Here is a 12500-nt window from a genome sequence, read left to right on the forward strand (position 1 = left end):
CAAATATTTCATCTACCCCCAGTTACCCCTTCCCAGCGTGGAGGAGGTGGGTCGTGTGACAGCTCTGTGTGCCCTCCGCCGGGTTTCGGAGGGGCGGCGGCCGCTTTGATTTGCGAGGCAGAGTTTGGCCCCTTCCAGCGTAATCAGACATGTACACACCACTGGGTTGCTTAGTGTAAGGATCAGAAGAGGACTAAAGATTCAGCTCCTCTTAAAGCCAGTGTTAGAAGTCCTTACCGCCTCTGGAAATGGCGGTAACAGGGAGAATGTATTCTGGGTCACTCCGGCGTGCAGTTCCCTTTTGTGGTCACCGTTTGTTATCTGAAGCCTCACTTCGGAAATGGACTTTAATCATCCCAGCCATTCATTCATGCTGACGTTTTTTTTTCCTTCCTTTCTTTCTTTCTTTTCAATAAGTGAGGGTAATAGATTTGTAATTGTTTTTCTTTGTGCTGGGGGAGTTTATTTTCCCAGTTTAATCTCTGTTTTACTTTGGCGTCTTTTAGGCAGGGATCTGCCTGGAGCTCGGTGGCAATGGGGCATGCTCCATTTAGTCCGCTGGAAACACGTCAGGCTGTTATTGATGACAGAGACAGACGAGATGGGAGTGGGAACGCTAGGGTCCCCTTCAAAACACCAGGGAGAGCTGAGGCCCTGTTTGTACAGAGTGCAGCCACATGTAGTGCACTGACTGACCGCCTGTATTTGTTAGGAATGGAGACAGGGCAGGTCTCTGTGCTGTACACATGTTGAATGCTGGTGGCCTCGGTCTGTGGAAGAAAAACCAAGGCCCCCCTACACATCATTCATTAGATTATTCAAATTCATTGCAGCCAGTGATGTAACAAAGGGCAGAATTGTCTACGCTTGAAGCTCAGAGGACTGGAACTCCGACTACGGAAAAAAAGTTTCAACTTCTAGTGGAACTTCTAATGGAATTATGGTTTTATTCCTTATCGGAACTGGTTATCTGAGGTGCCAATTCAAACCAAGGGATTCACACAATCATTTGCAAGAAGTAAGGAGCCTTGTGCCAGCTGTAATGATCCTCACATTTTGTTTCTCATGAGTGCTTTCCAAAAAATACAGATTTACTTAAATCCATTTGAATTCAGCATTCTCAATTCCTCTCCTAACTGTAATAATAATATAAATTATTGATAGGTGCAGCTGCCAGTATTTACAGGAAAACCTCTTATCTTAAGTAACAATCATTGTGTCGGAAGTGTACAGTACACCAGCGCTCTCCTAGCTATCCTTTAAAAGGAACTGAGGCTCGACTTCAGAGCAGAGGGAATGAAGAGTGAAAAGCTTTCCATACGGGCGGTGAGGGCACAGCTAGGGAGGAACGCAGACGTCTACTGACAAAATGAAATACCAATACACGTCTCGCTTCACTTGCATGCACTAAACATAGAGCTGTAGCCATTGGAAAAATAATTACAGCTGTCCAAAGAAGGCTCTGTAAACATTAAAGAGACGGGTGTTTCTGTCGCCAGGCATCTACTGACATCTAGTTTAGCAGGAACAAGTCCATCGATATCTCCCTGGCAGTCTCAATATTGCTTATGTAAGTGACGGTAATGCCTCACTTTGGGTTAAAGGGAAACGTCAACAGCAAACGGCACGAGTGAGAATTACTTCTACTCCTTTAACGCTTCAACAAAGACATTATTCTTTTTGTGAGGTTTTATTTTTTAGATGTCTAATTTTACGTTCGTGTTTCTCTCGTTTGTTTTAGTAACATCCATCATTCCTGAAAGGTCAATAAATTGGCCAGTCGGTTCGAATGATTGCTGAGTCAGCAGCAGGGAACTGTTGCCATTTTACATTCAGAGGTCTCTGATGTCCATGGGCATTAAAACTAATTCCTTCATTTTTTTGTGAGGGAATATTCAGATGTGTATGTTTTTAACAGTGTGTCAAAGTAATGAATTTATGAATGGATGATGTCTGTCATCTCATAGGGGCACAGGGTGTTCTTGGCGTCCAGCTCTCTAGTGCTGGCTCTGTCTGAAATCTCACCCCTGCGTATCTCTATGGAGGAGGATTAATGTTCTCTTACCATGCTGTCCTTTTGAAGAGGGGCCCTTTTGTGGCCTCCAGTGCGCGGCTGAGAACATCTCTAAAAAATAAATGAATGGATTAAAGGCATGAAAGGCCATTACGCTGTGGGTTGAATGAGTGGCTGGGCGGAGACAGTGCTGAAAAACGAATGGGGTGGAGTTCGCCTGTTTAGTCTGCCTGCATCCGCTGTTCCTTCCCTCTTGTTTCCCGCGTACCGTCCTCCCTCCTACCCGTGACCACCTAAGTGCGATAATTTAGGTTGTATTCGTGCGATCTGTCATTAGCTTTAGTGCGCAGTGGCGGAGATGTAGCAGTGCTAAGCTGGGACCTTCTTAGGACCTCTGGGAAGGGAAATGCTTTAGTGCTGTTTATCCTTCTTTCTACCTCTCTGTCTACCCCCCCCCCCCCCCCCCAGCCCCCAATCTACCGACCCTTTCTCTCTATCGCCTCCCTTCTTCCCCCCTCCCCTCCCATCACTCCTTCCCTTCATCTCTCTCCCTCTCTCTCTCTCTTACTCTCTCTCTCCCTCTCTCTCTCTCTCTCTCTCACTCTCTGATGTACTCCTTCTCCCTTAATGAGTTCAGTTACGAGAGCTTATAGAACTAAGGTTCAAGGGTGGTTGTAGGAGGTCACACAGTCACATCAGTGTGTTAAAAAGAGCAAGGTAAAACGGCCTTTTACTTAAAAATCAGATCATTTCGAATTTATTGGTTCATTAAGCCCATTCGACCTGTTTCTCAGTTTTACTGTTTACTGTTAAAATACCAGACCTACAGCTATAGGTTGCTGGGCTATCATTGGCTTTCAGATCAATACTGATTTTTACTTAGCACGTGCAGGAAAAGTACCACATAAAAGTAAATTATTTACACAGATATTATTGAGGGAAGACAGGGAGTACCCCACAGTGTCATTGATGGTGAAACTGAAGTACTTGTCCTTTTTTTTTTTTTTTTTTTTACTTTAAAGGTTCCCCAACAAGAGATGTAGGACCCTCTCTAGGCCTCAAAAAGTCCAGCTCCCTGGAAAGCCTGCAGACCGCCGTCGCCGAGGTGACCCTGAACGGAGACATCCCATTCCACCGGCCGCGGCCGCGGATAATCAGAGGGAGGGGCTGCAATGAGAGCTTCAGAGCCGCCATCGACAAGTCCTACGACAGGCCGTCTCAGGAGGAGGACGACGAGGGCATGGAGACCCGTGAGTGCCTCCTCCTCAGAGTCCACCAGCCGAAGCTCCGGGGGTCTCTCTTTTACCGATGAAACGAGACACATCCTCCAGTAGTTGATCTTATATGCTAAGTGCTTATTTTCTCAAGCTGAAATGAGTAATGATTTTTTTTTTCCTTTTTTTGAATTCATCATTTTTTAGAAATGCTCTCACTGTCTTTCTCATTTTTCATATTCATTATTATTCTGTGTAATTGTTATGTGTGTATATATGTATGTACTATATATACATGTGTGTGTGTGTGTGTGTGTGTGTGTGTGTAGAGCAATGGATGGAGGGAGGGAGAGAGAGAGAGAAAACACATAATTTCATTGCCCAATTGGCATGGGAACTCCAGCCAGACAGACATGCAAGTGTGAAAAGTGTCCAGATTCACACCCCTGTCCTCTGGAGGGTAGGCTGGAGGACACTGCGGCCCCCGCTTCACCTCCTTACCTCTTTAATCTTACTTTATAATCTGACCGAGGCAGTGAGGCTCCAAATAAATTCCCTTCTGGAACAATTACGATAGAGAGAGGTACCTTCTTATGGAGAAGTGGGTCAGGGCTTCCTTTTGGGAGGCGGGTGGGGAGTCGATGGAAATGGACGCCAAATTGGCCTGTTGTCGTCTTTATCAGTTTGCCGCTGGCTTACGCGACAATGATTTACTGGAGGCTCTTGCAGAATTTTTTTTCCTTTCTTTTTTTTTTTTTCCTCCCTGGGCTTGTTTACAAATTTGGCTGGAAAATGCATCACGGCCATTAATGCCAACAGAAGGCAAACACTTGCAAAAGCGCTGTGCTTGTTTACTGAAAGAGTCATGAGTCATGTGTCTGTGTTGATAGTCTTATGCGTGTGTGTGTGCGTGCATGCGTGCGCATGTGTATGCTTGTGTATGTGCATATGTGTGTGCGTGCGTTGCGTACATGTGTACACATGTGCATGTGTGTCTACATACGTGTGTGTGTGTGTGTGTGTGTGTGTGTGTGTGTGTGTGTATGTGTGTTTTATAAGTGCTACCCCGGCACTGCTACCATTTCCCTATTCACTGACTCATCAACGCTGGACGTGCAGGTGCTGATTGCTGTGAAGCGCAGGTCAGATGCCACAGTCCCTTGGCCGGCCCCTCGTTAATAATTCACTGTGTCCTTGTCCCTCGTACCCTCCATTGTCCCCACACTCCTTCCAGTTATGCTCTCAATTAAGAAGATAAACTGGAAATTTCATTACCTTGGTTAAGGGCACGGAAGGCCGTGCTGTTGAAACGCAATCGGTAGTCCTCTAACACATATGTCTAATTAAAGCCTGGAATTAATTTTTAGGAGAGATCAAGAGGTGTATCAGAATGAACCCCAGGGAAAGTTTATAGTTCTGTTGATACCAAGTCCTTGCGTGGCATGCACAGTTCTGGTTTATAAAATTGTGGTGCATCCAAAAAAGAAAAGAAAAGAAACCTTTCACTCAGTTTTTATTTTGTTGTAAAACTTCCTAACTTTTATTTTTCCTTTTAAAACATTTTTAATACTGGCAAAAATTGGTTTGAGAAAGGGTAACCAGCTGTGGGGTCTCAAAAACTCTGCCAGGTAATAGTGCCAATCACCGATTGGTTTAAGCATGCAAAGTTTTATGGGCGTGCTTAAAACAGTGGTGTTTTTACAAATTCACAATTCACAAGTCGAGGCTCAGATAGCCATGCAGGGGCACCGGGTGTGGTGCATCTTGAAGACAGACATGTCATTTGTGGGCATCCAGGAGCCAGAACATGAGGTGAAGAGCTTTAGAGTAATGAACATCTCCATCTGAAAGTAATGAACAGGCGGCAGCGTAGCATGGTGGTTAAGGAGCAGGACTTGTAGCCAGAAGGTTGCCCACAGGGGCACTAATGCTGTACCCTTGGACCAGGTACTTGCCTCAGTAAATATCGAGCAGTATAAATGGATAACAGTCAAAAAAACTGTAAGCTATGTAAGTTGCTCTCAATAAGAGCGTCTGCTAAATGCCAATAACAATACTTCTGCTAGACCCAGGGGTGCCCAAGCTTGCCATAAGAGGAGAGAGGGTCTCAGAGACCTGAACAGATATATAACATATGTAACAATACTACAACTACTATTAATAGTAATCTTTGTGTTTGGTTAGTAGATAACTTTATCACAGCACATTTACTTGTATTTTGCTGGGTGATTTGGGTTATGTACCTTACTCAAGGCATACAACAGCAGTGCCTCATCTGGGCCTTGAATCTGCACCCTTCTGGTTACAAACCCTGGTTTATGCCCAAAACACTGCCCTGCTGCCTAGGTATGCTTCAGAGAGATGGGTAGGAAAGTGCCATGCATTTCAGCATGGGCGTCAACAAGACTACATCAGGAAGATATTAGTGACAGTTTTTTTTAAAATATTTTCCACTGAAGGATTCGGTTCCCAACAGCAGGGGAAATTTTTTTTTGCAAAACGCAGATTTGCATGAATGACTTTGTTCTGGTAAGCAGTGTCTGCACAGCACTAAATACCGCCTTATCTCATGGCAGAGAAATGAAAAAGCAGCCGATTCCTTAATAGACGTATATTGCATTCACTGCCGTGATATTCAAATAACTCTGTTTTTTCAATTTAGATAAAAGGAAACCTGACTGTGTTCGCCACCAAGGTTAATAGTCAAAGTTGACTGATAAGCGGTGCCTTTTTTTTTTCCACCCAAAGAACTTTTATTTACATAAAATGAGAATTTGGCAATGGTCTGGAAAAATGTGTCCTCATGAGATATCCTGCCCAGCAGATAGACTCTATTCATGTTTCTGCCATGTTTGATGACTTTAAATACCTGTATTCTGAGAAACTGCCTTGTTTTTCCAAAAGGAGCCCAGAAATGTCACGTATCTGTCCAAACACCGAGTCATTATAAAAAAAGTCATTGCTGCATACTACTTGGCCTATGAAAATCTAGATTAGCAGAACCCCTTAGCTGAATATTATAACATTGGTCCTACTTCATTTGGCTATTTTAATTAACCAAATTCAAGGCCTCTCCTGTGTATGGCCGCAAGACAAAATTAGCGAACACCTTACATTAAATGGCCTCACTGTGACTTTTTTTGATAGAGAGCTCATTGAAATTTTCATCCTTGCTTTTTCTTTTTCTTTTTTTTCTTTGCATGGCAATTGAGCCAGGCCAGTGAAACGAAATGTCTTCTTTCCCGTTAAGAGCTTGTGGGCCTCTGTTTTCCTCCGCGCCAACCGGCAGCAGATTGAGTTTTCGTGGCTTCCTGATCATAACAAGCAAAGTGCTTGCTTTCGCATACTCCCCGCACCCCAGGAGGGCCGGCCATTATCATCTCCAGCGTGTTATCCGAGACGGAATCATTAAGACCAGGAGAAATTAGCACTGTTGTCTAATCTCCGCTGAGTTTTAATTGCCAGATGTAGTTCTGTGCTTACTGCCGGGATAAGCCCCGTCGCAAAATGCGTGATAAAAGCGATATCTGGCCAGAGCCTGTTAGTCTTATCATCTTCTTTAGGTAAAAGAAAAAAGGGAGGTAAAAAAAACCCTTTGCATAATTGAATAGGTTTAAGCTGCAGATTTACTTGCCATTCTTGTCATACACTGTTCTGCGGTGAGATTTCATTTCAGTAATTTCCTTTGAGATAGCCACAGAAAGGAACTGCTGATAACTGGTGAAAACAAATCCCGCACTCATCCTCACAATGAGAACCCTGCCTTTTTCTGCACAACCCCCCCCTTTCCCCCTTTTGCCAAGGCAGGCCTCATCTGGTATGCTAAAAATCCATCACAGGCTTTTTGATAAGGGCCTTGCTTCGCCCCCCCATCAAAGCCCAGTCCCTAATGCGGAGTGCATTAATACGCTTTAATCACTGCATCTACCTCACGCCACATTGTGAGCGATGGATCAGAACGGTGCCGCTCTGCAGAAAACCACTTTGCAATTAAGATCTCTGATTTTTTTTTTCTTTTTTTTTTTTTTGGATTCGTTCCCCCCTCTTCCTTTGTCTTCCGTTCTTTTTCGGTTCAGAGCAGAATTAAAACACTCCAATCGTTGATGGATTAATTACGTTTTCTGCATCGGCCTGGCCACTATGGAAAACACTTCACGTCGCCGCGGGCGGCCATGCGTGGTTGGCGGTAACTCCGGATGGCAACGGAGCGGTAGTTATTCGGCGTTCCATTTTCGGGGGATGGTGAGGATGTGTTCTCGTGGGGGTTTCTGTGCTGAAGGATGTCTTATGGTGCCTGATCCTAACAGAAAATGCCGTAATGGCAGATGTGATCACAGCTCAGATATTGAATTGATAGAGGCGGTAATCAAATCTAGTGGAATTGTGTGTGGAAATTGTATGCCTCACGCCCAGCTTGCTTGAAACTTCACTGTACATTGGGGAATGTGATAACCCCAAACTAGACTGTCAGGAGACCGAAACACCATCTTCAAAGCAAACACCCCGCAGTAGCAGCTTGGTGTATGAATAAAACAAGGCCGTTAGCGTGGCTGTACAACGTTCAAACTGCCTGATGTGTTCAAAGAAACATTTGGAAAGTTTTGTCTGTTGTGAAAGCATAATCGCTCTGATAAAGAAGTGCAGTGCAGGTACCACAACAATGGTGTTGCAGTCACAGTGACATTGTTTAAGTCAAGGACAAATAAAGCACAAAGAAAGATCATAATTGTTGTGCATTTCTAAACAATCTTCCTCTCTTTCTACCCTGTGTGTCTGCTTTCTAACTTACACAGAGCAGCATGAAATGACTCTCCCAGACTGGTCGTGTCTAGCGGCGTAGGACAAATTTCTGACGGTGTATTATATGAAAATCTGAACAATGGGTCTGTGTGCCATCACTGCTCTGAGGCACTCGCACTCATAGAGACTGAAAATTAGCCACTGTCTGCACTGTGCCGTGAATGGAGAACAGCAGCAGGGCAAAACGCGGTCGAAACATGGCGGAAACACAGTGGAATCATGGTCGAAACGTGGTCGAAACGTGGTCGAAACGTGGTCGAAACATGGTCGAAACATGGTCGAAACGCAGTTGAAACGTGCTCACACAGTCAGAACGCACAGGGCCAGGTGCTGCATTACGCGTTCAGGGTGCCGAAGCCGATCCAGGAACAATGTGGAGCATCCCCCCCCCCCCCCCCCCCCCCCCCCCCCCCCCCAAACTCGTCTTTCTCAGAACGACATCTCACTGAACCCTGAACTTGGTCCTTTCGTAATGGCTCGACTCTCCTCTGCGGGATTAAACCTCTCTTGCGTGGGCCCGGGGAGACGGCTGTCTCGCAGGCGGGAAGAAGCTATTCACAGCAGAAAAGTATGGCCACAACCTCTGGGCCACTTTCTTTTAACTTGCTGAACAGAATTAAACGACACTGAGTGCGGTGAAAAGTCCACCGAGTTCCGCATGTGCCCTCTATTCATTGTACTGAGGGTGCCCATCTTTCAACGATGTTCTCTCTCTAATGGAGTCCTTTATGAGGGGAAACCCAACTCCAGTTACTCCTCAACGACCCCATGAGCCCCCCCATTGTTCAGGGTTGATTTCTACTCTAAAACCAGAGGAGCTGAGAAAGGAGCGGCTTCAGGAGTGGCTTTTCCCTGTTTTTGTGTGTGTGTGTATGTGCGTGTGTGTGTGTGTGTGTGTGTGTGTGTGTGTATGTGCGCGTGTGTTTTATAAGTGGTACCCCTGCACTAACTGCTACCATTTCCCTACTCACTCCGGCATTTTCACTGAGACCTCTCCTCTCACATGCTCAAACAGACAGCTCACAAGCCAGTGTGTATGTGTGTGTGTGTGTGTGTGTGTGTGTGTGTGTGTGTGTGTGTGTGTGTGTGTGTGTGTGTGTGTGTGTGTGTTTCTACAGCTGAACACTTTCCCTCATTCTCGATGTGCTGCCTGAAATATTCCCATTCACTGCCTTTGGGTTGATAGCTATGTGCATACATTACATTGTATTCATTTAGCTCATATTCGGAGTGACATCCAGCACAAGAGAACAAGAGAAGTGTATCAATCCAAGCTAAATGATCAACAGTGTCAGAATAGGCTAACAGCACTACCAGATCAGCAAGTGTGAGCACAACACAATTCAAGCACTGCCGCAAGGGAATTCAGGTACATGCACAAGCACATGTATCAATGTCACTAGATCACAGTGAACGAAATGTACATTACATTACATTACATGGATTTAGCAGATGCTCTTATCCAGAACGACTTCCATCGCAATAGAACATAAGTGTTTCCATTCATCCTTTAAACAAGCAACAGTGTCAGACCAGTGTCCAGTGAGTGTGAGCATAACACTATTCAAACCCTGTAATGTATTGTAAATGAGTCAAGAATACCATTGCAAAAGCGTTACACCTTTAAACATTGTTTTAAAGAGTAGAAAACAGTAACCGTTCTTTGGGGGTGCCATGGTCCTATGCTAGGTGGGCTCATTTCTCTCCCTCTCGCGCTCTCTCTCTCCCTCTCTCTCTCTCTCTCTCTCTCCCTCTCCCTCTCCCTCTCCCTCTCTCTCTCTCTCTCTCTCTCTCTCTCTCTCTCTCTCTCTCTCTCTCTCTCTCTCTCTCCCTCTCCCTCTCCCTCTCGCTCTCTCTCTCTCTCTCTCTCTCTCTCTCTCTCTCTCTCCCCCCAGTGGAAGAGGACACAGAAGAAAGCTCACGCTCGGGCCGGGAGTCCGAATCTGCCGGCACCGACATCGCCTCACTGTCGGGAGGGCCGGGAACCGCGGAGAGGCAGGTGAACGGCGGCCGAGCCAAAGATGAGAAGAGGAAGGACAAGGGAGGGAAGGACAAGAAGAAACAGGAGAGGGACAGAGACAAGGACAAGAACAAATCCAAGAAAGGCATGCTGAAAGGCCTGGGGGACATGTTCAGGTAAACGGCCCCCCGCGTTCTGCCCCCCCCCCCAAAATTTATTCAGGTTGTCGCCATAAGGTATGCACGCTGCACAATTTTTAAAAAATGAAAGCGTTCTCTGACTCACATTAATACTAATGGGCAGCTCTCACCTTGAACCCCGGCCATGTTGTTGCACAGCGGAGAGCCTAACACTTTCGGTCTTTTTTTTTTTTTTCCTCTGCATATTGTTTTTAATAAGAAATCATGTTTTATTCATGTCCCCCATTTGCGGCATCCCGCCCAAACACGCAAAGCTTGTGTAATGCTAACGGCACACGCGGCACACGAGTGCCCTGTGAGCTAATGCGATTAAGTCATCAGGCATCGGTGTTGTTTTAAGTGACGGCTGTATGGTTACCGCTCACTTTAACGTTTGATTAAGTGGCCGGCGGGCGTGGCGGATGCCGGACGGCCGTGAGGACCTGGTGGGTGGAGAAGCCGTGGCTTGGTTTAGACCGCTGCGGCATATGTTGGGAATCCTGTGCGGTCCTGAGCGGTTGGCCTGCCTCACGGTGGTGGCCCTTTTGCATGAAAAGCCCCACCTCCTCCCCGCGACTTCCCATTTTGGCGACACCTGCCATCCAGCGGGGTCGTCGGTCCCATCCACCCCGTTGAACCCGAGACGCGCCGATACAATGCCACCGGGGGAATGGGGTTGGGCTGGGGGGGCGCTCTCCTCCTCTCCTGTCGGCCCTCTCTCTCCTGAAACACTCCAGCGCCCCGGGGCGCGAAAGCGAGCCGGCGTCGGCGCTGCGTTTTTTGAGGGCTCCGCGGCCGACGCCTCCGCGCAGCCCAATTAAACAGAAACCGCAATTAATTATTTTGATTTGGTGCTCATTTGAAATCCCGCATAAATTAGGTGTAGTCGTTGGGGCCCGCCGCGATCGTGCGGCATTCCGCTGCCAGTGGATTAATGTAATGGGATTAGTTAGCATATCGTGGCGGCGGCGGCAGCGCGCGGGCTCCATAATGAACAATAAAGATGACAAGTGTTCGGAGGTCACGTTTCAGGAGTTTGGAGCCATCGCTTATCTGGTATAATTTGCACCTCGGTGCTGTTTTTTACGTTGCACCGAGAAAAAAAAACACCAAACGTTGTTCGGTGTAATTACACACGTGTATAAACAGGCTTAATGGGATAGAGTTCTGAGGAGAGTTTAATTAATAAATACAAGGTGATGTATGAGTCACTGGTTGGCTCGCTCCGTGGCGCCCAATCAGCGCATCCGCCGTTTGCCGTGCGTGCGATTTTTCGGTTCGACTTCAAGGGGCCGCCGTACCCCCTCTGTGGCAGATGATATTTCTTCATTATCTCCCCGTGTCACTGACACTTAAAGAGGTGCTGACGTGAGTGACACTTTCTCCGGCTCACAGCGTTTTCGCCGAGGCCTCTCCCCTTGCACGTACAAACAGCTCGCAAAGCCCGAGTTTGTGTCACACCCCACGATGAAGCCCTACAGATTAAAACGAGGGAGGAGCGGGGGAGGAAATGAAGTTGTGGAGTGAAAGAACAGATGAAAGGAAGAAGAAGTGAGGTAGTTAATGTAATGGTGAGAGAGAGCAGTATAAAGAGAGAGAGAATGATGAAGAGAAAGAGACAGAGAGGTTTATACCGAAGCATCAATACAGAGAATATTTACAGAGAGTTGTATGGAAGGAGGGAGCAAGACAAAGAGAGGTTTCCAGAGAGAAGGAGAGGTAAGTGTATGTCTATAGAAAGAGGTGTATAGAAAAAGGCAGGTGTGAAAGAGGTGTGTAGAGAGAAAACAGGTTGTGTAATTATGTATAGATAAGTGTATCCAGGGAAAGAGGACACTATAGAGTGAGTAAGGTGTATATCTACGCAGGGGGGTTGAATGAGAGAGGTGTATCTTGGGAATGAGGAGTAGGCAGGTGCGTATGTGTGTTTCGTAAAGCCAGGCACACTGGGGAATCCGTCTGAGCCGTGCTGTGGTGCTGTTCTTCTGCTGCTCACAGTGAGGCCTCCCCGAAAAATCGGCAACAGCGCTGAGAGCCCAGGCCTCATGTTGGCGATTACGAGCTTACCTGCCTCCATCTGAAAGAGCTGTGACCTGTGTGGTTGGGTGGGGTCTCAACTCCCCCAGCTCTCTCAAAAAATACACTCCGCCTCATTTACACACAGAGGTGGCCTTCAGCTGCCCCGCCTGCCCTGAAACCCCACTCCCCCCAACCACCCCCCCCCCTCCCCCCGACCACCGCTACGCTCCGCTGTGAGTCTCGGAGGACGGCTCGAAGGAGGCGTTTGCGATACCCTGCAATTTGGGCTTCATCTGCATGCTTGGCTAAAGCTG

General features: G+C 46.8%; 1 protein-coding gene across 1 annotated transcript in view; it reads left to right on the forward strand.

Annotated features, from left to right (window-relative positions):
- Positions 1-12500, forward strand: part of LOC118771410 (partitioning defective 3 homolog) — a 357648-nt gene that overhangs the window by 246334 nt on the left and 98814 nt on the right. Inside the window, exons 19-20 of the mRNA XM_036519397.1 lie at positions 3037-3264; positions 9924-10164. Coding sequence (XP_036375290.1) covers positions 3037-3264; positions 9924-10164 — 469 coding nt within the window. The remainder of the gene's footprint in view (positions 1-3036; positions 3265-9923; positions 10165-12500) is intronic.

This window comes from Megalops cyprinoides, chromosome 2 (genome assembly GCF_013368585.1).
Source record: "Megalops cyprinoides isolate fMegCyp1 chromosome 2, fMegCyp1.pri, whole genome shotgun sequence".
Taxonomy (NCBI): domain Eukaryota; kingdom Metazoa; phylum Chordata; class Actinopteri; order Elopiformes; family Megalopidae; genus Megalops; species Megalops cyprinoides.